Raw genomic sequence first — 26,987 nt, 5'->3', positions numbered from 1 at the left:
GCATCGCATTCGCGTGTCTCCCATGCCAGGCCGGCCCCATTGAAAACAATGGGCAAGGTGTTCCGAGAGAAAGCCCAAAGATTGCACATGCCGCGATTTTTTCCCGCACCACGATGGATGTGGGAGAAAAAAAATAGCTCATGTATATGATCCCATTAAAAAGAATGGGATTCATATTCAGGCGAGATTTGTGTCTCGCAACGCACAAATCCCACACAATTTTCTTGGCCGTGTGAAAGTGTCCTTAGTGTGTGGAGTGGGCTTGGCTTCCCAGCCCGCTTTATACAAACCCCATTGCACATCCACCGTACATGTCCAGCAGATGTGCCCATGTGTTAAAAAAAAAAAAATCCGGCCTCCTCCACCCCTTAATAGCCGGCCATCACTCACCTCATTTCCCCATCGCTCATTACAATACTGTTATGGGCGTGAGGAAATGCAATTACCAGTAAATGTAAAATAATCATAGACATGTGCTTAGATGTCATAAGATTAAAAAAAAAGTCCGGCCTCCTTCCACCCCTTAATAGCCGGCCATCGCGCACCAATGTGTTTCCCGGCACCCGTGGCAGCACCATCAGCTGCTGCTGTCATTGGTTCAGGGAAATCCATTTACTGGTAAGAAAAAAAGGTTTTCAGATACAGCACATGTCTATGGGTATATGGGGCGCAGATGTTGTGGCGCCTGTACTTACCGCCAGCTGGGTGGTACTGCTGGCTCTCTCCTCAGGGGTCCCTCGCCGTCCTTCCTCATGATGTCGTTGCAGGGGCTCAGGAGGGCCGCTCGCTCAGGTGGTTGTAGAGCCGGTGTCTAAGAGGGTCTTCATGTTGGAGAATGAAAACCCTCTGAACTTGGCCTGGTCTTCCGGTGACAGCTGGGATTGCTTGGCCTCTTCTGCTTCCACGGTGTCCAAGTTGAATTGCTGATCGTATTCCGGCTTAGATGGTGCAGGGATGTGCGGTGGGGCCATCCTCAGGGTTTCCACAGAGTCCCAATCTATAGGCTGGAAGAAGCAGTGCCGTCGGATGTTACCGTGGACTCCTAAGCGCTTGGCCGGATCTCTCTGGAGGAGCTGAAATGAGAAATGTATTTATGATTTACTGACTATAATCACAAGAAACTGACTAAAAAGACAATAAAATCATTAAAAGTTATTTTTACAAAATTAGAAACACGAAAAGGTAGAAGTGTTGCACTTACCTGTATGATGATGATCGCTGCGCTGAGCGTGGACCGGTCGAAGAGTGTCGGGTGGTACTTACGCTCTCCAGTTATCATTTCATTCACGATGACACCGAACGAATACCAATCCACTCCAGCATTGTATTCCTCCTCGGCCATAATCTCAGGAGCGACATATCCTTCACTTCCAGCATAGTCGGTGGCTGTTCGCTCTCCGTGCATGTTGTCCAAGGAGAGACCGAAATCGGTGATCTTCAGATGCCCCGTCTCAGCCACCATGATGTTTTCGGGCTTCAGGTCTCTGTGGATGATCCCCTTGGCGTGGAGGTGTTGGATGCCGCACACCAGCTCCGCAGCGTAGAATCTGTCAGAAAGAAGATAAGAAGTCAATGTAAATCCTGAGGAGCAACAAGATATAAATGCTTGTTTGTTGGCCAATCAGATCTTTTATGCGGGTATAAAAGTGTTTGCTCATCAGCAGCACATCTTCCCGTGTAAACAGCGGGATGTGCTGCCAACGAATCCTATCTGTATGTGGATGAAGGATCATCGTAACGATTGCTCCTCCCCATACTGGGGATCATCCACCTGTATCAAACCACTTCCAATATTCACCTTGCACTTGTGATGTCAAGAGGCCCGTTTAACTGCAAGAAGTTGTCGAAGTCCCCGCAGCTGAGATACTCAAGTCCAAGCAGAACATGCATCTGTAATACAGAAGAGACAGATAAGGGGGTCGGTTAATATGACATTATAAGGGTATAATATTAAAGTCCACATCTACGGCGCACATAGCGGTGGAGTTTAGTGACATGTGATAACTATACCTTGGTCTGATATGCAAAATGTCCTTGGACAAGGAAGGGACTGCCGGTTGTCAGCTGCAACACTCGGTTCTCCGCCATCACATCCCGCCAATCGACTTCAGCAAGCAGGCCGCTCTTGCAGATGATCTTCACTGCAAACTGCTGGCGGGTGGCGGTGTCCTCTGCCAGCACGACATGCCCGTAGGCTCCCTGGCCGAGCACATGATGGAACCGCAGTCTATCTCTGATGGTCGTAGTGACGGTGCTACTGGAGCCAGTTGGCTGAACACCGCTGGGTCCTCCTAACAGGGAACATAATAGCAGAAGTGATGATGTGTCTAATATGTCTTACACAATTAAAGGAATTCCGCTGCTTTGGAATAATTTTAATTTATAGTTTGGCGTTATAGCTCTTTTATATATAGTCCTTGTTACACCCGCTGCCCTGCTGTGTGCTGTCCGCTGGGTCTGATTATTTCAGCCTGCCTCTGGGGGGCGCTGGCTGTCCCCGCTCTCCTGCTGGCACGGGGCCCCCTAGCCTCAGACTAGCTCACTGGATTATCCTTTGACTTTAATCCACAGTGGATCTGGTGGGGTTTAATGAGCGCAATTTCATGCACACAGGTGTGCATTCTCGTACCCTCATAGACTTCTATTGAGTATGTCCAAATGCGCACAAAAATAGAGCATGTTGCATATTTTTGCGCAGAAAATCAACCAATGTGCATGGACCCATTGAACCACATGGGTTTTAAAGGTTGGGGTTCCAGCAGCCTATTTTCTGCGTGCAAAAGCACTCCTGCGAAGGAGGCCTTACTTAACAGCTCCACATCCTCTCCGCTCTCGTTCTTCCCCCTGCGTTCTGTTCACATGCTGCAGCAGCAACTCTCCATATACACACATGGCTGCTGCAGCCAAACACAGACCTCCGCCACCTCCGGTCATACAGTGATTGGCTGCAGCAGTCATATGTTTACAGAAAGTAACCGCTGCAGCAGGTAAACAGGGCCCAGCGGGAAGAATAGGAGTGGTGTCAGTCTGGAACCAAAGAATTTTGACAACCCCATCAGGGTGAGGTCACACATGGTGGAATTGCTTAAAAATTTAGCTGCTGAATGAGAGCCGAAATTCTGCAGCAAACCCCATTCACTTAGGGTCCGATCACAAATCACGGAGAAAATCCTCACCAGTCTCTGACTTCGCTGAAATAAATGAATTCTGCAGTGAAAATCTGCTGCATTTTCACAACAAACAGCGTGCTGCGGATGTGAGAACCCCCGAGTGTCACTGTCCTCTGCTGGGAATGGATGAGGGGGGGGGGGGGGTTAAAAGCCGATTCGCTTGCTGTGTATTGTACATCGTGGCAGACGTTGGACTCAAATTCCACAGCAATTCTGATGTGTGTGAACTTACCCTAAGTTCTCCCACACAGTTGCCATATGTCCAAGATATGCCCAAGAGGACAGCATACGGAGCCAAACAGGCTAGTGTGGCCTTGAGGCGTAAAAAAAGCAAAAGAGAGACATGCTGTGGATTTTCACAGCAGAATTCTTTTTTTATTGCAATGCAGGTCCACACAGCAGCTGCAGGCCTAGATGTCTCTGTGACACGGGGCGACACTGGTTCTCCTGCTGGCAGCTGACAATTGTCTGATGCTAGAGGTCCACACAGCAGCTGCAGGCCTAGATGTCTCTGTGACACGGGGCGACACTGGTTCTCCTGCTGGCAGCTGACAATTGTCTGATGCTAGAGGTCCACACAGCAGCTGCAGGCCTAAATGTCTCTGTGACACGGGGCGACACTGGTTCTCCTGCTGGCAGCTGACAATTGTCTGATGCTAGAGGTCCACACAGCAGCTGCAGGCCACCAATCTCCCTGATAATCAGCCACTACACCGCTGTGATTTGACACTGACTGCAGTTAGAGAAAGTCGCTGTACACTTGTAGCGGAGTAGAGCACCTTGGAGGAGGAGCCAAGGAGGTACCCATTCTACCGCATCAATCAGAGCCATGATAGGCAGAAGCCCCGGTACTAAGTGCCTAGCAACACCCTGTGAACTAATGCATTGGAGTCATCTCTGCAGTCAGTGTAGGCACATACATTGGGGCACTGCATAAATGGGGCACTTGAGAGACTTAGTAATTCCGCGGAAAGTGCTTGGCAGACCGCGGTCAACAGCCATGGAGAGTAGTTGGAGGAGGGCCAAGCTGAATTTAACCCAGGATCCTCGCCTTTCAGCTGGGTCCGCTGTTGGTGCAGACAGCTCTGGAAGCAAACAGTGCTGTCTGTATTGTAGTGGCCCACTTTGAAACTGCAGGTACAGCTATCAGTGAATTAGTGGGAGCTGTACCTATAGTACCAACCTAGGCAGCTGCAATGCTGACAACGCTATCTGCTTCCAGCACTGTACACACGGACAGGGGGCCATTGATTAGTGGGAATCCCAAGCGGTGGACCCCCAATGATCAACTGTTGATGACCTATGCTGAGGATAGGTCATCAATAGTAAAAGCCCTAGACAGCCCCTTTAAATATATTCCGGTCTGGTAAAATGGACAGCATGGTGAAGGAAGAAACAAAGTGTAGCAGGGAAGTAGTTCATGGTGCTTTTATAGCATATCATGTGTTTGTTGTAATATATTGTAAATCATATACCGATAGTTTTGTATCGCACATAGGGGAATTTATCATGTAAAATATATAAATACAGTCTTTACTGGCGTAAAATAATCAAACATAATCCCTTCTTAAAAAAGTGTATGGGTTCACCAGAAGGGGGCATCACACTTAACGTAGTTTACAACAGAAAGTGGTGTTAATTATAGTGGAGATCTATCTCAGCATTGTGGCACACGGGCAGTCAGAATTAGTGCAGTCAGAGATGTACTTTAGTACATACATTATCATCATACATACAATAAGGGCACATTAGACTCATACAGCAGATAAAACACTCCAAAGTAATTTTTTTTATTTATTGCACACAGGTATATATCACTGACATATTCCACAGCGCTGCACACAGTGTGTCATCAGTTACATCGAGCTTTGTCCCCATGGGGGCTCACAATCTATAATCACCTACGTGGATGTTTTTGGAGTCTGGGAGGAAATGTACAAAAACACCAGGCCAGATATAAACCCCCGGACCCGAGTGCTGAAAGTCAGTAGTCCAACCCGCTAAGCCCTCCTGCTGCCCATAGTAAATCTGGCCCATAGGCTATTTTCAAAAACGTCACTCTTGGTGACTGCGATGTGTTTTATCATGTTTTTATGTGGCAAAAAATTCTGTGTATAGATGTTATCTGTAGTTCAGTGGTAAAATATGAAAAACTCAACAAGCATTTTTATTTTAGTGTCTTTTTTTCTCACTTTTGCTGCTTTCATCATGGTTTTCTTTTTCAAAATTGCAGCATGCTCCATGTTTGTCATCTTTTACAGTATTTTCCCATACTCAGTATAATAAAAATGCCCAAAAAAAACCTGAATGTCATTTTTTTCCCGGCATTTTTTATTTTCACAAAAAGAAAAAAACAACAGAAAAAAAACGTCTGAAGGAGGCCATAATATGTAAGCAATGCCTTTATCTTTGAAATTGGTGGAGGACCCTGATAAATGAACTACTACATACTGCCAACACTCTAAGCGAGGGGCGTCAAACTCATTTTCAGCAAGGGCCACATCAGCCTTATGGGTGCCTTCAAAGACAGTATAGTAATACTGACCCCCATAGTCGCTGCAGTAGTAATGGTGACCCCAGTAGTAATAGGGTCCCCTTGGTGGCTCCAGTAGTAAGTGACCCCCATAGTGACCCCAGTAGTGATAGAGACCCCCACAGTGGCTTCAGTAGTAATAATAACGCCATAGTTGCCACAGTAGTAACCGTGACTCCCATAGTGACACCAGTCATAATAGTGGCCTCAGTAGTAAGTGACTCCAGTAATAAGAGTGACCCCAGTAATAACAATGACCCCCATAGTAGACTCAGTAGTGATAGTAACCCCCATAGTGACCCCAGTAGTAAGTGACTCCAGTAGTAACATTGACCCCCATAGTGACCCCAGTAATAATAGTGACCCCCCCATAGTGACTCCAGTAATCAGAGTGGCTTCAATAATAGGAGGGATTTCCATAGTGGCCCCAGTAGTAACAGTGACCCCCATAGTGACCTCAGTAATAATAATGACTCCCATAGTGACCCCAGTAGTAAGTGACCACAGTAATCAGAGTGACTCCAATAATTAGAGTGGTTTCCATAGTGCCCCCCATAGTGACCCCAGTAGTAATAGAGTCCCCCATAGTGGCACCAGTAGTAATAGTTTCCCCCTCAGTGACTCAAGTAATAATAGAGACCCCCACCAATAAGAGTGGTCCTAGTAATGGATGACCCCCATAGTGGCTCCAGTAATAACAGTGACTCCCATAGTGGCCCCAGTAGTGATAAGGACCCCCATAGTGGCCTCAATAGTAACAGTGACCGCCACAGTAGTACCAGTAGTAATTGTGGCCCCAGTAGTAACAGTGACCCCCATAGTGACCCCAGTAGTAATAGTGACCCCCACATCAGCCTCAGTAGTAATTGGCCCCTGGCTGGCCAGCATTCGTAAAGGCATTCCACTCACCCAGCCGCTGCTCAGCCTGTAACTGCTGGCCTCTCCCCTTGGCATCCTTGCGGCGTACAGGACAGCACACACAGATATGACAGGGAAAAGGTCAGCGGTCACAGACTCTGCCCCGCTGCTGGACCAGAGCTGCAGGCTGTTTGAGTGAAGTGGTTGTTGCATGGCTGGTGAGCAACATAAAATGAGGCGGTGGGCCGGGTTTGTCCCGCGGGGCTTGTGTTTGACACGTGTGCTCTAAGGGCTTAAACACATGGGTGGGATTTTGTACCGTTATGCAGCCGTGATTATCAAAAACACAATGAAACGATTGATTTAAATCAATGTGGTTTCATTTTCATAATTGGTATTCTCGCCCGTTAATAGTATATATAATGTTTTTATAAAACTCCTGCTCTATGCCGCAGAGTTTGAACGGCCCGAGAATGTAAGAAAAAAACCCCGTCCATGTGCAACTACGATCCATCGTAGCGAGCATAGCTGCGCATACGGCCGTCTTTAAAAAACTGAGTACATTTCACTATAAATCACAGGAACATTTTATATTATACAATGTAAATAAGTCCAAGTTATTACAATGTAACATTTGTATCATTTCCCTCCCTCTTTCTCTCTGGGGGACAAAACATGAATTATACATATATTACAGTACAGTGCGGGACCCTCAGGATGTGTCACATGTAGTGGATTTGGTGTGGATTTTAGTGCGGATCTGCAGCAGATTTGACCATTTCAACTGAATTTAAATTGAAAGTGTGAAATCAGCTGCACCAAAATCAACAGCAAATCAGCCATGGGTGCCGCACCATAAGGGCTCATTCACACCGGCACAAGTGTATTTCGGTCTGTGAATATGCAGCCTATTCACAGAACGAAAAATGGCTATTTCCTGTGAATTTCAGCCCCTTTTGTGGGTGTTTTGTGTGTGTTAATATGCAGCATATTTATGTGTGCAAACTGCAAACAAATTTGCAAAAGGGCTTATTGTTTTGCTGCAAAAAATTTGCAGCACGTTTTGTGTGTATTGGAGCTAGCTAGAGATGAGCGAGCATACTCTTCCGAGCTTGATACTCGTTCGAGTATTAGGGTGTTCGAGATGCTCGTTACTCGTAACGAGTACCACGTGATGTTCGAGTTACTTTCACTTTCTTCCCTGAGATGAACGTCTGTAACATAGTAACATCCAGAAATGTGTTACAATAAAAATATATACCGGCGTATAGGGCGACGGGGCGTATAAGACGACCCCCCAACTGTCACCTTATACGCCGGCAATACAGTGGAGCAAAGAATAAAAATCATTACTCACTTCTTCTGACGTTCTGCGGCGCTCCTGCAGGCTGTTGTACCCGCTCAAGCTCTGATATGTCCTTCTTGAGTAGCGGTGCCCAAAACTATCTCCAATATTCCATGTGTGATCTGACCAGTGACTTGTAAAGAGGAAAAACAATGTTCTTGTCATCTGCCCCTAGACCTCTTTTGATGCACCCCGCGATCCTATTTGCCTTGGCAGCAGCTGCCTGACACTGGTTGCTCCAGTTAAACTTACAGTTAACTAAAATCCCCAAGTCCTTTTCCATGTCAGTTTTGCCCAATGGTTTCCCATTAAAGGCTCTTGTCCACGGGCGATAGTTCACTGCGTTATCCATGGCGAAAACCCAACCGTGGGTAACGCAGTGAACGCTTTCCATAGACTTACTATGGAAAGCGCAGCCCTGATGTCCATGAGCGGAGAATCATAGCGATTCTCCGCTCGTGGGATTCAATTCGCAGCATGCCGCGATTCTCCGCGGTGAGCCTATCTATTGGATAGGCTCAGTGCGGAGACCTGTCAGCTCTCACCCGTGCTTCCCTGTGGCGGAATATTGCTAGCGATATTCCGTCACGGCGGTGGACAGGGGGCTTTACTGGGTAATTATTGACATATATTTCCTGTCCATGTGCAGAACCTTACATTTATCCATGTTAAACACTCCAAAGGATAAGATTCATGTAAGGTCCTCCAAGTAAATGTAAGTGAATGATGTGGATGTAAGCATCTCACTGATCCCCTTCGGATGACGTCACATCGGCTTATCTGCAAGCCTAATAATCACTATGATAACAAATAGCTATACCAATCACATGTACGGTCCCATAATAGTAAGTAATCATGTAACCGGCCCAAAGAACAAGATGATCAACACCAATATGCAGAGTATCACAAGTAGTCAAATAATGTTGTCCCACTGCAGCTTATCTCACCTCCACAAATATTATGGATAATTCCTATAGCACGCATCCGAGAGGGAACAGTATGTGGAAGAAACTAGACAGGCGAGTATACAGCCTGGGAAACCGATCCCAGGTAACATTTCCCAACTCCTGCTCATCTCACCCCAATTATTAATGAGGATCAGTGCTAAAACAAACATCCAAAAAACTGCAAAATATGTGTAGCAATAAAATAAGTATACCAACAGAACCTAAACTCAAGATGTCAGCCAGTCAGAATGCACAAAAGATCGCTGCCTGTGAAAACTACATCTCAATAAATGATGTGAATGAGAACATCTCATCTGTGATTGGCCAGTGAGTGATGTGATTTGCTGCCTCTCTCTGACCGATCCTGTGTATGTAATAGAGATGGCGGTGAAATGAAGGGCACACTACTGCCTCTTGAGCATATAAACTTACGTCCGTGTCTATGCCGCCCATTTTCTATCAGGCATCAGCCTACCATCAAGGCTGGGCGTCTGTTCTTCATCTACCCACTATTTACTCTACTGTTTGCTCCTGATGACACAACTAGTAATCATAGCTGCTGAAACATGTAGGACTATTGTTAGAGTAGGGATTAATCATCAGTATGGAGAATCTTTGAGTAAAGGTTATTCTACATAGAGCAGGGACATGTGTGTTTAGATAATCCAGTCTCCATGTAGTGGAGGTGCGGAGGAGACCCGGCCTAGGGGGTTGGTAATCATGTAATTTAGGTTATGGCTCTCTGTTCTCCTGGTTATTCCTGTGAGCTCTTTACAGTATAAAGAAACCTCTCCTCCTATGGATGTACATTAGGGATTGCTGTACTTTTATATCATAAGTAATTACGTTTTAAAGAGATTTTGGTTTTTAATAATTATTTTATCAGCTCAGGTTTTTTATTTTTATTATATTCAATAAAAGTCTAGTTTTAGTGGATTCTCCCAGTGATAGAGTTATAAGAAAGAATTCCCTCAGTACTCTTCAGTGAATAAAGCTTTCCATTTCTTCTCTCGACATTATTAGCCAGGATCAGCGGATACAAAAGGGAAGGAGCCTGCAGACGTTTTAGAGGCTTTTCTGGGCAAAAACTATAGATGACTTATGCTCAAGATTTTTTCACTTTGTGTTTATTTTTGTTGTTGTTCTTCTCCACCTCTGGAGCAAAATAGGCAACTGTGGCGGCTCAGTGGTTCTTCCTGTTCTTCTCTTCTTCTGGAGCAGAATGGACAAGTGTGGTGGATCAGTTGTTAGCACTGCTGCTTCGAATTGCATTGTAGGCTCAAATCTGAGCAACGGCAACATCTGGATGGAGTTTTTTAAAGATTTGAACCTAGGACCCCAGCACTGAAAGCTAAGAGTGCTAGCAACTGAGCCACATTTATCGATACGTCAGCACAGATAAACAGACAATTCTTACTTCCATTGATTTCAATGGGAGTTGGAATCGATCGTGCAGATTTACAATAGTTTTTTATGAAATTGAGTCAGGTACTTCCAAACCGAATATTTCATTAATCGCTGAACGCAAATCAGGATATATCACCTACTAATAAATTAACATTGAGGAGCCAAGGCCAGAAGTGTCTTCATCAGTATGAATTTCATCTCTGATCTCATGACTATCATTACCCTCAAGCCCTACATCATCATCAGAAGAACATCAACATCATCATCATCTACACACTCCAAAATCCTGGTAAGTCCACAAAGTCTGGACACCTATTCTACTGAGATATCATGGATGAGCCAAGTCCAGAGAAGCGGAGTCTTCATCATTATCTCCAACACCATAATAGACTAAACTGGAGTAACCAATGCCAGTCAGCCGCTGCAAAGGCAAATAAAGTCTTGGGGTGCATCAAAAGAGGTATAGGGGCGAAGGACGAGAACATTATCCTTCCATTATATAAGGCACTTGTCAGACCTCACATGGAATACTGCGTACAATTCTGGACACCGATGCTCAGGAAAGATGTCACAGTGCTTGAGGGGGTTCAAAGAAGAGCGACTAAACTAATACATGGAATGACGGGACTGGAATACCCAGAGAGGCTGTCCAAATTGGGACTATTTACTCTAGAAAAAAGAAGGTTAAGAGGCGACCAAATAACCATGTATAAGTACATGAGGGGACAACACAAGGATCTCTCCCGTGATCTGTTTACACCCAGGACTGCGACGGTAACAAGAGGACATCCGCTACGATTAGAGGAAAGTAGGTTTCATCACCAACACAGAAAGGGGTTCTTTACTGTAAGAGCAGTTAGACTGTGGAACTCTCTACCGGAGGAAGTGGTGATGGCAAAATCCATAGAGGAGTTTAAAAGGGGACTTGATGTCTTTCTGAAGAAGGATATTACAGGATATAAATTTTAGGTTAAGTGTCAATCCTGGTATATAGGCAGGTAGGAACTATTAGGGGTTGATCCAGGGAACAGTCTGATTGCCATTAGGGAGTCGGGAAGGAATTTTTTCCCCAAAAGGGCTAATTGACTTCTGGCCTTGGGGTTTTTTGCCTTCCCCTGGATCAACACAGTAGGATAGACAGGCTGGACTGGATGGACAATGTCTTCATTCGGCCTTACATACTATGTTACTATGTTACCATCACCATCCTCCCAAAGTGAAAAGAAAAGAAATCATGTCATCAAAATAAACTTTTATACATGACTGTCTGCATTCTTTTATGTACAGCAATATTTCATTTACAAGAGGAATAAGATAAAGCTCCTCGTCCCCAGTGTGAGACGTCACTTGACCTTATGTAGTACTTATATAATAGAGGCGCATCAGGACCCAAGTGCGATGCTAGATTTCCCTAATAATACATGCTGGAAGGTTTCTTATATTTACACATACAATAAAGGTGAATCATGTGACTACTATATGGCCCTTACAGAGAGGGGGCCCAGGCTTGGTTGGACTTATATACCCTTCATTACTGGGTGGTGAACCTGTGCAGGATGGCTATCTTCAGATTAACTGCATTGTAATTAAGTAGGTGGGTTGGTAATTGGCCTTGTGGTCATAAAAGAGGTGTCAAGGGGGAAACATGAAAAAAAGGTTTGGTACCGTGTTAGCCAGTCGAGCAATGTGCGATTGTTCTCAGTGAGAGAAACCAAGTAATCTTGTAGATATGATACCTTTTAATGGCTAACAAAAATACATTATGTTACAGCAAGCAAGCTTTCGGGGATATCTCGCCCCCTTCGTCAGGCTATTGACCAGCTGAGTGCTTTGAGAAGACAACAGCTATATACAGAAGACAAAATGTGGTCATTTGTGGGGGTTCTCTATCATTTTGCCTGCTCAAAGGCTCTACAAGTGGGCAATGGGGCCTAAATCACCTTCAAGCAAAATATCTGTTCTGAACGCCACCGGCTGCTTTCGGTTTGGACCCTGTTGTGCATATGGACAGAAGATTAGGGCCACAACAGGTATGTCTCTGATCACCGGACAAACAGGGGTATCCATTTTAGGGTATAAATTCTTATTTTCATATGCACTATAGAAAAAAAAAACTGCTTTTAAAATGACATATTTGCAAAAATATGAAATTTTATTTTTGCTCCTCTAAATTGCATTTACTCATGACACCCCTCAGTTTTTAAAATGGGGTCATTTTGGGGGGTATCTATCATTTGGACACCTATGAGCATTTGCAATCTTGGCTTGGTGTAAGAGAACAAAGTGTTCCTCAAAATGTTGATAATCAATGTTACATTTTGAATGTCTCCTAAATCAGGGGTCCCCTACCACCGGGCCGCGGACCGGGGCCGGGCCGTTGGGTGTTTAGCGCCGGTCCGCGGCACCGCCGGGAACTTTTGCTCTAAGCACAAGGCCGCAGGTCGAATCCGGCCCGCTGCCTTGTTTTATGTGGCTCGCGGCGTGCCGACGCCGCTCACCACTGAAGAGATTACCAGCGGGGGTGCCGCAGCTCCCCGCTGGTAATTGCGCTGACCCGGCGCACACTGACGTGTGCAGCCCGGAACGCTTCCTCCCCGAGTCCCCTGCTCATTAGTTCCGCAGGAGAGGACTCGGGGAGGAAGCGTTCCGGGCTGCACACTGATGTCAGGGCAGAGAGCTACACTGACAGCAAGGAGGAGGTAAGTATATGGGTTGGGGGGCTGCTTACTACGGGGGGGGGGGTGCCTATTACTGGGGGGGGACCTGCTTGTTACTGGGGGGGGCTGCTTATTACTGGGGGGGGCTACTTATTACAGGGAAAGGGTGTGCTTATTACTGGGGGGGCTGCCTATTACTTGGGGGGGGGACCTGCTTGTTACTGGGATAGTTGCTTACCGGGGGGGGCTGCTTATTACTGGGGAAGGGGCTGCTTATTACTGGGGGGGGGGGGCTGGTTATTACTGCAGGGCTGCCTATTACTGGGGGGGGGGGACCTGCTTATTACTGGGGGGGGGGGACCTGGTTATTACTGGGGGGGCTGGTTATTACAGGGGAAGGGGCTGGTTATTACTGGGGGCGGGGGGCTGCCTATTACTGGGGGCGGGGCTGTCTATTACTGAGGGGGGGACCTGCTTATTACTGGGGGGATGCTTACTGGGGAGGCTGCTTATTACTGGGGGGATGGGGGCTACTTATTACAGGGGAAGGGGCTGCCTATTACTGGGGAGGGCTGCCTATTACTGGGGGGGGGCTGCCTATTACTGGGGGGTGCCTATTACTCAGGGAAGGCTGCTTGTTACTGGAGGGGACCTGCTTATTACTGGGGGGATTGCTTACTGGGGGGGCTGCTTATTACTGGGGGGGTGGGGGCTACTTATTATAGGGGAAGGGGGTGCCTATTACTGGGGGTGGGCTGCCTATTACTGGGGGTGGGGCGCTGCCTATTACTGGGGGGGGGGGCTGTCTATTACTGGGGGGGGACCTGCTTATCATGGGGGGGACCTGCTTATTACTGAGAGGTGGGGGCTACTTATTACAGGGGGAGGGGCTGCTAATTACTGAGAGGTGGGGGCTGTCTATTACTGAGGGGTGGGGGCTGTCTATTACTGGGGGGGGGAGATAAATTATATGCTGCTCTACGTGTGTGCTGGGAAGGGGGGGATAGATTATATACTGCCCTATGTGTGTGCTGCCAGGCGGGGGGGGGGGATATATTATACTGCCCTATGTGTGTATTGCCAGTACACGCTAAATGTCATAATTAAATAAGTATGCACTAAACTCCAACCCCCTTCATAGCCCCACCCCATATAACCAAAGCCCCGCCTATGTCCCGCCCAACCCTGCCGAGCCTTGTAAAAATAGTCTTGCTTGAAGCCGGTCCCTGGTGCCAAAAAGGTTGGGGACCACTGCATTAGATAATGGTGATCCGGTGACTAGTAACCACGCAGAACTTTATTGTTTTGAATGGAGTTACACATGAGTGATTTTTTTCCCTTTACAGCAATGCAGCGAGGTAAAAAAAAAATTGCTGCATGTCCCATTCTTTCTCGTCCCTCATGATGTTACAGTAAGCTTTTGGGTTCTTATAGACCCTTCATCAAGCTAATAAAACTAGTGTGAATGGCACATTCAACCATGCATTATCCAGATGAAGGGTCGGTAAAAAACCCAAAAGCTTGCTGCAGCATCACGTATTTTTGTTAGCTATTAAAAGGTATCATATCTACAAGATTACGTGGTTTCTCTTACTGAGTACAATCACACTTTACTCTACTAGCTAACAAACGTTTTCTTCATATTTCATGTCCCTCGGAACGCGTCACCCATTGTTTCCAATGTGAGAGTCAAACCCTTCGTGTGCCATGCAATGGGAAACACTCGCCGATCCCTCGACGTGTGAAAAAAAAATCACCAAAGGATCGGAATTTCAGAGAAGTGGTGTGAGGCATTTTTGCAGGTAAAACGCATGATGACAAGCGCAATATCTGGGCAGGTTTCACACACAGCGTAATTTTTGTGCATTTTCTACAGGTTTTCACTAGTGAAACATCCGCAGCGAATATGCTGTGTGAGATGACCCAAGGCCTCATTCACATGGGTGTATCTTATGCCCATATTATGTCTGTACAACATACAACACCATTCATCTACATTGGTGTATTCATGACCGAGGTATAGCGGAGTCGTCTGCTGTACCCCCCTCATTAAACACTTATCTAAAATTAAACACCAACAACTTTACTTTTTGGATAATTTTGGCCAATTTATTAAAATAACACAACAATAAACATACACTTTTAACCCCAATTGAAAACTATTTTGCGAGAGATTCTTGGAGCCCCTTTGGAAAATGTCTGTCGCCTCACTAACCATGGGAAATAGGTAAAACTGCCTCCCGATGCCTACCATCGGACTCAGGAGACCCTATTTCCAAAACCCATGCCTCCCGCCGCAAATCACCTTACTCGGGAGGCTCACCACATAGCCTCTAGTCGTCTTTTCTCCAGACACCGAGGCCCGCTGGCCATACCCAGGCCAGTCACACAACCATCTTTGCAGGGGAACCCCCCCTGTCAAAGCCACTAGGCGACAGACCCACCTACTAATTAGTCACCAACAGGGGAAGGCAGCTCTCCAGCCCCTACCTTCCCCCCTGCCGAACTTTTATGCTGACTACCAAGGATCCCTCCCCTACCCGCTGCTATGACAATTCCCCTACCCCCTAACTAAGCATCCTTCAGGGCAGGTGGGTGGGACTCTTCTGCTCCACGGTCCATCTTCTTTCCTCTCCAACGCTGGACTGTCTCCTCCCCTGGTTCTTCGCGCTCTTTCTCCCCTGACTCCCCCTCCCTTTTAACCCCCACCCCCATTTTTCCGACATACCTTTCTTCATTAACCCTTACCCTCCCCGTTAACCCCATCTTGCCTGCCTTCACCTACTGCCCTGCGTGCTTCAGTTCCGGCATCACTGACTTCCTATGTATTTTTGCATGTAAAACGCAGCAAATACACAGTGGCATGCGCATTCACTTCAGTGGACAATGGGGCAATAAAAAGTGGCATCCATTGGGTCTTCTTGTACTTAGTCTTTTTTTTTTTTGTGCATGTGAAAATGCAGTGATTAAAGATGCCGTACGGACATTAAAAAGATACATAGGCACCAAATGCAAAGCAAATCCGTAGATACACATAAGGAAAATTAAGCGTATTTCATGAACCAAGACTGCATACGCCCGTGTGAATGACGCCGAGTTGCAGATTCCGCATTCGACATCCGTGTGGACTCTCTGTGGTAAAAAGGCAGGGTTTGAAAGGTATGCATTTTCGGATTTTCCTTCACACTCCTACAAATTGTGTATTCCACGAGTGGAAGAAAAATCTCTATGTTGTCGCAATTATATTGCGTATGGGTTTCGGGTACCCACGTCATCACTAAGCGACAGCGCAGGAAATCCATTTACTATACTGCAGATGACCGCGGCAGCTCACAGGCGTTTTTTTGTTTGTATTTCTCGTGCTGTTGCTTAGTGGTGACACAGGTACGCTCAACACATACGCAATATTAATTGCTTTTGGGCTGCGGGTCGGACAGCCGCCATTGACATCATTGAAGACCCCCCATGCAACTTCTGCTGCAAAATAGAGCATGCTGCGATTTTTATTCAGCTTGCAGAATATGCAATTCGTATCTGCAAATGTGAACAAAAAATTGAAAATGCATTCCTTTCAATGCTCGCGTTTTACTGCTTATCATGTGCTTGGATGGCAATCGCATTATGAACAATACAAATCCACCCATGTGAGCCCGGCTTCATAGGATCCATATTATGCAGGTGTTTTTATACGCTTGCCTGAAATGGGTCTAATAGTGCAAAATGACAACACAACCGAAACACCTTGCACGTCTGCATTAGGCTGCCTTCACATGGGCGCTAAAATATTGCGAGACACACAAATATGAACCCCATTTTATTGAATGGGGGTATACACATGAACGATCATTTCCTGCAGGGCACCACAATGCGATGCAAGAAAAAAAAACGCAGCATGTTCTATCTTGTGTGTGCTCTCACATTGCAGTGCAGCCCCAATGGGGCCGGCGACAGCAGCATCATGAGGTCTCCCATTGAAAGCAAAAGGAGAAGTGCTGCAATCCTAATGCTGCGCCTGACACCCGCAGTGGGGAATCGCTTCTTCCCCAAAGTGATGTGAGGCTATTATAACATGAAAACATCTCGCATCCTCAGGGAAATTCACATGGGGAGCATGATATGGGGGGATTCACGGCCCCCATCACTCGTGTGAAGTTAGCCTAAGGGTCAGTTTCAAAAACCGGAAAGCAAAAGGAAAGACTTCCGTCTGCTTCCATTCCGTCAGGTGTGCTTTCGTTTTTTTTTTCTAACGAGAAAATAGCGCAGTCTGCAGCATCCAAAAAGAATCGAAACCTGATGGAATAGAAGCGAATGGAAGCATTTCCTTTTGCTTTCCGGTTTTTTTTTAAGCCCAATTGAAATCGAAGGAGAAAAAAATTGATCCGTTTTATCTGAGTTTCTCTCCTACAAAAACGGAGACAGAAACCCTGAGCGGACCCTAATGCCGGTGTGACAGCAGCTTCTAACTGCGGTGAGCTGGCTATTGCTGCGTATGGCAGCGATTGTGCGCTGCGCATGACAGCGTATCTCATAGCGGCGTTGTGTATTAAATACCGCACATACGCAATGTGAACGGATCAATGCACTTCCATTGACTCCATTCGCCGTGTAATACGTGGTGAAATTCCGCTCGCGGTAATGTGCCCTTACGCAGTGATGGGAGGGGAATCCTGTATATTTTGAGATCTCACAGAGATCCTTTATAACAATGATGTCAGACTACAAACGCACGTGGGGTGTATTCAGACAGTGCGCTTAAAGTGAGGTTAAAAATCGTGATAGAAAATACCGAATCCGGTTTTATAGTGATTGGCCTCTAGTTTTGTGTCATTGTGGTAAAAACTACAACCGCCTCCTGACAAAGAGCAGCAACATTACATGTAGATTTTTTTCAGATATGGTTTTTGATGCCGTTTGAACTGCACGTAAACTGCGGTGTCTGAATACACCTTCACGTTATTCCAGTCATTTAGGCCTTGTGCCCACAGCCGTGACGGGCTCGGAATGCGGAATTCCACAGCGGAGCCCGTCACGGCGCCCCTCCCAAAGACCCCATACTTACCTCCGGATCCGCCGCCGGACGTCCTGCATGACGCTTCGGCGCGCATGCGCAATAGAGCGCATGACGCGCTGGCCGCGTCATATGACACGCCCAGAGCATCACATGACGCGGATGGAGGTAGGCTGGGAAGCGGTTTCACGCTATCTTCAGCGGAAGATAGCATGATGGATGGCTTCCATTGACTGCAATGGAAGCCGTCCATGCGTACGCCCGCAGCAAATAGAACATGCGGGTGAGTTCATGTGATTTCACGGTGAGGAATTCCGCAGTACAATTCCATACCGTGAGCATTGAGCTATTAGGTTCATGGGAATTAGCCCTAATAGGGTTTCCATCTGTAACACGTGGCGGTGCAAGGGTTAAGCTTTCCCCCTGTTGATCGCCTCAGCTGTGTCTGACCCATCCACCTCATGGCGGCCAGCAGTGGTAGGAATGGGGGGAGGACATGCTTTATTTTCATCTAGAGGGTTATCGCCCGTTATACGCCTTACTACAGATGCCAACATCCTTCCTATAATAGTAATGTTGGTCTGTGAGATGGTGGCGGCCCTCGCTTCTCTTAATGCCGGGCAGGGGGCATCTGGTTTAAGGCCTGAACAATGTGAGGCGGTTGCCCCGAGCAACAGAGGCCTTGAGGGAAAGTGAAAGCAGTGAGGAGATTGGTTGCTAGGGGCGACTGCTGCATGTCTCTCACACCTGTGACTGGTGCTGGCGCCGTAACACACCGAAGCTCTAGGACTGCACAAATGGCGCAAGGTAATGCATATCTGAGATGTAGTTGTTTTTTTTTCTCCTGTGTATAGTTGTCCTTATGTAAATTTAAGTTAAATAAAAAAGGCACAAATGTGATAAAAAAGCAACATGTAGCCAAAAATGTGCGCAAACTGAAGGGAAAAAAAAATCTACGTATAAATTTACCACAGATATCATGTATTCTACTGCCCACGACTGACGCTGCGTCCCGGACTTATACGTGTATATAGACAGTAGAAAGGTAACATGCAGCTCGCCATGACAGCATTATACTAAACGGCCGACCTCCGAACTTTTATACGCATGACCTGTTGTGTAAATGAAAATGGCGGCTGTCACATGATCTCGATAAGGAGGAAAATATTTAGTACATCTAAGGGCTCGTGTACACGACCGTGTTTTCACTGTGTATCACGCATCCATTGCGGTGAATGGAGGAAACGGATGCATCGATACACTAGAGAAATAAATCGCAGCGGGCTCTACTTCTCTGCGGACGTATGCAGCGTAAGCCCTATACCCTTGTATGGGCTGCGTATGATACGCTGTCCGTATGCAATATATTGCGTATAAGCAGCGTTTCCATACATTCGCACTCTGCGCGTGTCCGTGAGCGTGCGATTCACCTGGCTCTCTTCCGGCAGCATGTATGGCTGGAAACCCGCAGCATCTTATGCATATGGCCGTGGGCATGAGCCCTAAGACTGGCTTCGCGGGAGCGCAAGCGCAATTGTGCTACGTTTTTGCACACTGAACGAGTCTTTTGTTTGCGCATACCAGCATATTTTACTGCTCTTTTCTGCCCGCAGGGTATTTTCATCAGTGCATGGCAAACAAACATTTGCGCACCTACTATTGGGGGCCTTTGGTGCATGAATACACAGAAGGATGGAGCATGTTCTGTTTTACGAAACGCACACACAAAATACGCTAATGTGAACGACCCACTGCAATCAATAGGTTCTATTTTCTGCGTATTGTGCGCTCAAACTTTGCATGCACAAATATATGCGCAAATCTGCCCTTGCGATCCTGGCCTGGCGTATTTGTGCTGCATGTTACGCATGCAATAGAACCCATTAATTTCAACATGAGCATGTTTTGCGCGCACATTTCATTCACGTGGAAAAAACAATCAGCATGTTCTATTTTCGTGCATATTGGCACCCTAATAGCACGTTAAACTAAATAAACTTAGTCGCCCATTGAAAATCAACATGCTTACGTGTTTTTTGTGCACGCAAATACGCAGGGCCCCAAAAATACAAAGACGTGCACAAAAATGCAACTCCGATCGCACAAATGTAAATATGCTTGCACCCATGTGAAGCAGGCCTGGCACCGCTTTCACACGCCCAAGAAAATCACTTGAGATTTTTGTGTTGTGAAACGCACAAATATGAACCGCATTATTTTGAATTGGTCATACGTATGAGGCTGACAGATCTGCAGACACTGGGATAATCTCTCCCTGTCCTGCTATTACAGGGGGTGGGCGCGCACACATTATAGCGGGTTTACTAACCAGTCGGCCAGAATGTCCCTAAATGCCTGATCATCCTGGGAAAGCAGGGGGCAGCACGGCATTCAGATACTGGCTTCCTGCTGATTGGATCAGAGACAATGCAATGCAGTATGGGAAGTGAGGGCAAGAAGGTGTGGAACAGTGAACTATTGGCACAATGCTAGGCTTGCTATATGCCCCTCCATGAAAGTGATTTATAAACTGCAAAGCACCAGAGAAATGGGGAAGACCACCTGAAAACTTACAGACATGAAGCAGGGTGCAAACTACAGCAAGTGAGGGTGAGGAGAGCCTGATGTATGTTGGAAAACTTGTTGAAAAAACTCTGGTACAATTTAAAAATTATTTATGGTATTAATAAAGTAACCCTCCAGGTCTGGAAAAACAAAGATGGCCGCTCCACCTTCTCTGACTACCTGATTCACACAGTGTATTACTATGCATCATTAGTCTCAGACATTGCACCTGCTAAGATTAACCAGTGCTGTCCACATGAGCCGTACTGCCAGTCAGATCACCATGTAGTGTCTTAGACTACCGATGCATACTAATACACAGGTAGTCAGAGAAGTGGGGTGTCCAGGACCAGCGTGCTGCTTTATTAGTATTCAGTATAATTTTTAAGTGCAGTACCAGCTATGGGACAGAAGTTGTCACTGTTACAGCATAGGTTAAACTGCAATGTTATATTAAATGACTGTGATTGGTTCATCGAGCGCTGCAGTGATTGGCTGAGCCACGGTGCTCAAGGACCAATCAGAGCCAGCGCTTCCTGGAGGCGGGGTTTTTGAACATCCCATTTAGAAAGCACTGACAAAAGACTCCAAACAAGTTGCAGGGACCTGCAAGGAGAGGTGCAGTGGAGTGGACAGCGGCTGTTAGGTGATGTATTGTATTTTTTTTTATGCAACCGGGGTTTATTTCTGGGGTAGGGCTTGTATTTAAAGCCCACCTGAAAATCCCAGCAAAAGTGCGCTACAAAGTCACGTTATCACCGGCAGAAAACGCAGCGATACTGCACAGAACACATGCAATATCGCTGTCGCCCATGTGAAAAAGGACTTACTCTTGAAAGCAGAGAATTTTCTGTATAGCAGGTGCAGCCAACATCAAGTGACCGTCACAACCTTCAGGGTGGACATATGAACAACAGATAACAAAAAGGTCAAAAAGTTGGGTATACCTGGGAACATGTATGAGTACACAATGGTGTATGCCCCCAGAAAATCGTGAGGCAGTGGTTGGCAGCCTCAAAATGCCTATGAGCCTCGTGTGGTGCAGAGTGTAAGCTCTCGCCTACGACCTGAAGGTTGCAAGTTCGATCCCCGCATGAGTCAGGTAGCTGGCTCAAGGTTGACTCAGCCTTCCATCCTTCCGAGGTTGGTAAAATGAGAACCCAGCTTGGTGGGGGGTATAAGTAATAATTACCTGAAAGCGCTGCGGAATAAGTTGGCGCTATACAAATACCAAGATTTATTTATATTTATATTTTATAATGCTGGTTATACGATAAATGGAGGGGTTAAGCGAACACACCGTTGTGTACTCCTATATGCTCCCAGGTTGCCCTTATACCCAACTTTTTACCCTTCTAGTATCTGTTTTACAGGGGCTTCCCACGAGTTTTTCTATGTGCATATCGGCATATTTTACTGTACTTTTTGCGCACGCACGCCATGGCTTTTTGCACATGGGACACTGCCACAGACCAATTTAAATGGCTATTGAGCCTAGTAAGTTCCTGATATGTTCTTTTTATCCCTGAATTGCGCAGTGTTTCACGCATCCCCTTAAGCGCGCATTTTCTCACCTCCCATAGATTTCTATGGGGTCTATTGGTGTGCAAATGTACACAAAAATAGAGCCGGTCCCATTCGCCATCGTTAGTGATCACTTCTAGTGCTTGTGTGATAACGCTATAAGGCTATATTCCCACGAGCGTGGATCTTGTGCGAGTTTTGTGTTTTGCGAGACGCAGAAAGCTCTTGCAAGTATAAACTCTATTCTTTTGAATGGAGTCATACACATGAGCGTTTTTTTTTTTGTTTGTTTGTTTTTTTTTTAAATTAGTTTTTTTCCGTCACAGTGATGCTGCGTGGTAAAAAAAAAAATCGCTGCAGGTGCTATTTTTTCACATCGCTCAGAACGCATCACCCATTGTTTTCAATGAGACAGTCAAACACATCGCACGCCGTGTTATGTGCTGGCCAGTGTGATGCGATGTTTCTCATTGAAATCAATGGGAAACACTTGCCAATCCTCCGACGCACGTGAAAAAACTGCTGGAGGATCGGAATTTTAGCGAAGTGCTACGAGGCGTTTTTGTATGAAAGATGCCTCGTATCTGTAGGTAAAATGCACATTGAGAGGCGCGATATTAGGCTGTGTTTCACGGCCCGATATCACGCACGCCCCTGTGCACGCCCGCATGTTTTCCACTGTTAAACACCCGCAGCGAATACGCCACGTGGGAAGATGGCCCAAGGGTTACACACGGATGTATCTTATGTCCGTATTATGGGTTTAAACATATGGGCGTGTTTCTCTCCCGTTAGGCAGCCGTGACCATCATGGCCGCATAATGAGCCAAAGTGAAACCATTGTACGGGCAAAAAAAGATAGGGCCTATCATCCCGCTATTGTTTTCAAATTATATTAGTTGCGCATACGGCCGTCTGAAAACTGATTTCAACGGGATTTTAAAAAACGGAACATAAAAGTAAAGACTTCCGTTTGCTTCCATTCCATCGGAGTTACTTTTTTTTTTTTTAACGAGAAAATAGCGCAGTCTGCAGCATTATTTTTCCATCCAAAAAGGATGGAAGCCCGATGGAATAAAAGCGAATTCCTTTTGCTTTCTGTTTTTTTTTTTGAAGCCTCATTGAAATAAATAGAGAAAAAAATTGATCCGTTTTTATCTCTTCCAAAAATGGAGCAGAGAGACAGAAACCCTGAACGGACCCCAACACAGGTGTGAAAGCAGCCTGGGCCGTAAGAATAAAATGCATGTATTGCGCAGCATTCTACCGCCATATGAGCCAGCGATTGTGCACGGCTCATCACAGCTGTCAGGGCTTATTCAGACGACCGTATATCGGCTGGGTTTTCACGCCCAGCCGATATATGGCGTCCCTCTCTGCAGGGGGGAGGAGGCTGGAAGAGCCGGGAACAGTGCACGGCGCTCCCGCCTCCTCTCCGCCCCTCGGCACTATTTGCAATAGGAGGGGCTGGGCTACACTGCTGAACTTAGCTCCACCCCCTCCTATTGCAAATAGTGGTGAGGGGTAGAGAGTGGGCGAGAGCTCAGTGCACTGCTCCCGGCTCTTCCAGCCTCCTCCCCCTGCAGAGAGGACGGCTTGAAAACCCAGCCGATATACGGTCGTCTGAATGCACCCTCATGCTGTATATTGTGGTTTAAAAATGTGATTGAAAACGCAAACAAAATACAGAATCTGGTTTTATAGCGATTTGCCTCGTTTTTTTTTTTTTGCTGTTGCGGTAAAAACTACAACCGCCTCCTGACAAAACGCGGCAACATATGCATGTAAACCGCAGTGTCTGAATACATCTTCATGTTATTCCAGTCACTGGAATCAAGGAGTTGTAGGGTTTCCATCTGTAACACCCGGCGGTGCAGGGGTTAAGCTTTATCCACCTCACAGCGGCCGGCAGCATAGGAATAGGGGAAGGACATTTATTTCCACCTAGGGGGTTAGTGCACGTTGCATGCCATATCAGTTATACGCCTTATGGGCTAATTCACATGAGCATAGGCATTTTTCCGTGCTGTAAAAATGCATGAATGGGCGCACAAGTCTGCCGTTTATGCGCCCGTTCGGAGGGCCTGGGTCCGGCGCATATATACCGAGCCCACAATACCGTCGGGTGGGGGAAAACAGTTTAGCTCTGCTAGACTACCTCGCCCCTTTACATCCTCCCCCCTCAGCCCTCCGCAGGCTCTCGGCAAGGGGTGGAGGCTAGACGGGGCTGGAGCTAGCGTGCTAAGCTCCCTCCCCCTCTCTGCCCCCTGTCGGCAGCCAGCAATGGGATGGGGTGTGACCCTGTCCCTCCTCCTCCCATTGCATACAGCCAACAAGGGGCAGAGATGAGGAGGGAAGGGGGTGGGAGTTTAGCTGTCACGCTGCTAAACTCCCTCCCGCTCTCCTTCTCCAGCAGCTGTCACTGACTCCCATAGGAGTCTATGGCTGCGGCTGTATTCTGGCCAGGAAGATCGTTCCTAATCGGTGTAAAAGCACTTAGCCGAAATGAGCTATCTTGGCCGGCCGCTTTCATGCAGCGGAAAATTGCCGTCTGATCTGATGCATTAAAACCCAATGCATCAGATGGTAGCGTATATCGGCCGGCGGTCGATATACGCTTGTTTGAATAAAGCCTATTATAGATGCCAACATCCTTCCTATAACAGTAGTGTTGGTCTGTAAGATGGTGGCTAGGCAGGGGGCATCTGGTTTAAGGCCTGGGCATTCTACCTTCTATGAATTGGGCTGAGTTGCTAGGACACTTGCCTTTCAGTGCTGGATTCTTAGTTTCAAATACCATCATCAAGGATAATATCTGCATGGACTTTGAAAGCTCCTTCAGAAGTTGTCCGCGGTCAGAGTTGAGCCTACAATGCAGGATTGTGAAACAGCAGTGCTAACCACTGAGCCACCACACTTATCCATTCTGCTCTGGATGAGAAGAAAAACAAGAATAAACACAGAGGACATAAAAAGCTCATCCAGATGTTGTCCTTGGTCAGGGTTGAACCTCCAGAGCAGCAGTGCTACTGAATCATATGGATGAGATGTAGGAATTATGTCTCTTCCCACTAGGCTATAACTAAAATTGGGACGGTGAAAATTTTGACCCCATTGGGGATCCCTGAATTTGTAAATAAAAAGTGGAATTAAACCTGCAAATAATTATGAAGAATATCGCTGAAATGATAAATTTACAGGTTTCTTTATTAGACCCAGTGCATTTAACAGGTGAGGTTTTACTGCCTATATAGCTATTGAATGTGGAATTCAAGAATATAAAGCTAGCGTGTCTTATGTAATCCAAGAATACGTATGGGACCATGTAGGCTGTGATATGCTTTGAATAACCTGTTTACTGTCCCTAAAGTAACCCGGGGTGGACTGCACTAATGGTTGCATATGTGTATTTAATAGCTGGATTTAAATGACATTATTATTATATTTACGGACATATGAAGATGTGAGGTTCTTAGCACACATTTTGATCAAAACATGTGAGCCCATCTGCCACGTCAAGGCGACCTCTTGTAGATGGGACCTACACTACACTAACCTCTCTTTAGGCCTGCTGGGCTAATCCCTTTAGCTTCTCACTGTTGGATGTGGGACAACAGTCAATGAGGGACAAGAGGAGGGCTTCAGGGGGCGCTAGATTTTATGAGGAGTGCATCGCAATGTTCTGATATATTTGGTAAATCCTGGTCTAACTGATGATTGGAGTCTAATGCACAAGGCCTTTTTTCCAATGATGGCGTTGTATTTTGCAATGTTACAATTTAATATACCATATAATGTACTGAAAGGCTTTTAGAAATGTATAAATGGAGTAAAATGAAAAAAAAATGTAATTGTGCGTTTTTTTTGTTTTTTTTTGTTTTTTTGTTGTTTTTTTTTAATTAATTTTTTTTTTCTCACACACTGTGGCAAAAATGACACGATAACCTTATTCTGTGGGTCGGTATGATAACGTTGGTATCAGATTTGTATAGTATTTTTTGTTGTACTACCTTTTAAAAATGAAATATCTTTTCTAAACGTAACTTTCACCCGCCATCTCCTGACCACCATAACGGTTTCATATTTCCGTCGAGGCAGCGTTTGAGGGCTTGTTTTACAGGATGGGTTGTCATTTCCTTTGGTACTATTTTGGGGTACATACGATTTTTGATTGCTTTTTATTACATTTTTTTCTTGAAAATGCAGTGACTGAAAAAGTAAATTTTGGCGCTGTGTATTTTTCTTCCAACTACATCACCGTGTTGGCTAAATAATGCCTTATTTCAATAAATTGGAATTTTATAGACGTAGCAATATGAAATATGTTTTTTGTTTAGATTTTTTTTATTATAAATATGGGAAAAGGCTTTTTTTTACTTGATATTCATTTTTTGTAATTATTAAAAAAACAAACCTTTTTATTAGTCCATGGGGACTTGAACTGTATGATCACTTATACAATATACTGCGATACGTGCGATGTCCCCGCAGATGGGAGGAGTTTTCTGTTATAAATACGCCTCCCATCACTTCAGTAGAGTTGCACTCAATGGAAACCCTTGCATCGCATTCACGTGTCTCGCACGCCGTGTGATGTGTTTTCCGGCCCCATTGAAAACAGTGGCCAAGGTGTTCTGAGAGAACGCCCAAAGATTGCACATGCCGCGATTTTTTTTCCTGACCGCGATGCCATGTGGGAGGATAAACAGCTCATGCATATGACCCTATTCAAAAGAAATGGGATTCATATTCATGCAAGATTGGTGTGTCTCGCAACGCACAAATCTCGCACAATTTTCTCGGCTGTGTAAAAGTGTCCTTAGTGTGTGGAGTGGGCTTGGCTTCCCAGCCCGTTTCATACAACCCCATGGAACAGCCACCGTTCATGTCCAGCAGATGTGCCCATGTGTTAAAGAAAAAAAAAAAAATCCGGCCTCCTCCACCCCTTAATAGCCGGCCATCACTCACCTCAT

General features: G+C 46.0%; 1 protein-coding gene across 1 annotated transcript; it reads right to left on the bottom strand.

The window, feature by feature from the left end:
* Positions 1-788: 788 nt before the first annotated feature.
* Positions 789-26,987, bottom strand: LOC136581699 (protein kinase C delta type-like). The gene is made up of 6 exons (XM_066582322.1): positions 26,983-26,987; positions 24,781-24,881; positions 2,011-2,291; positions 1,799-1,890; positions 1,202-1,547; positions 789-1,073 (listed from the first exon to the last, which is right to left on the bottom strand). Exons 1-6 carry the CDS (start codon positions 26,985-26,987, stop codon positions 789-791), a joined length of 1,110 nt encoding a protein of 369 aa, XP_066438419.1.

The sequence above is a fragment of the Eleutherodactylus coqui genome, chromosome 11, assembly GCF_035609145.1.
Source record: "Eleutherodactylus coqui strain aEleCoq1 chromosome 11, aEleCoq1.hap1, whole genome shotgun sequence".
NCBI classification, from domain to species: Eukaryota; Metazoa; Chordata; class Amphibia; order Anura; family Eleutherodactylidae; genus Eleutherodactylus; species Eleutherodactylus coqui.
Note: the sequence above shows the minus strand (reverse complement) of the source record. Positions and strands in the feature narration are given on the sequence as shown.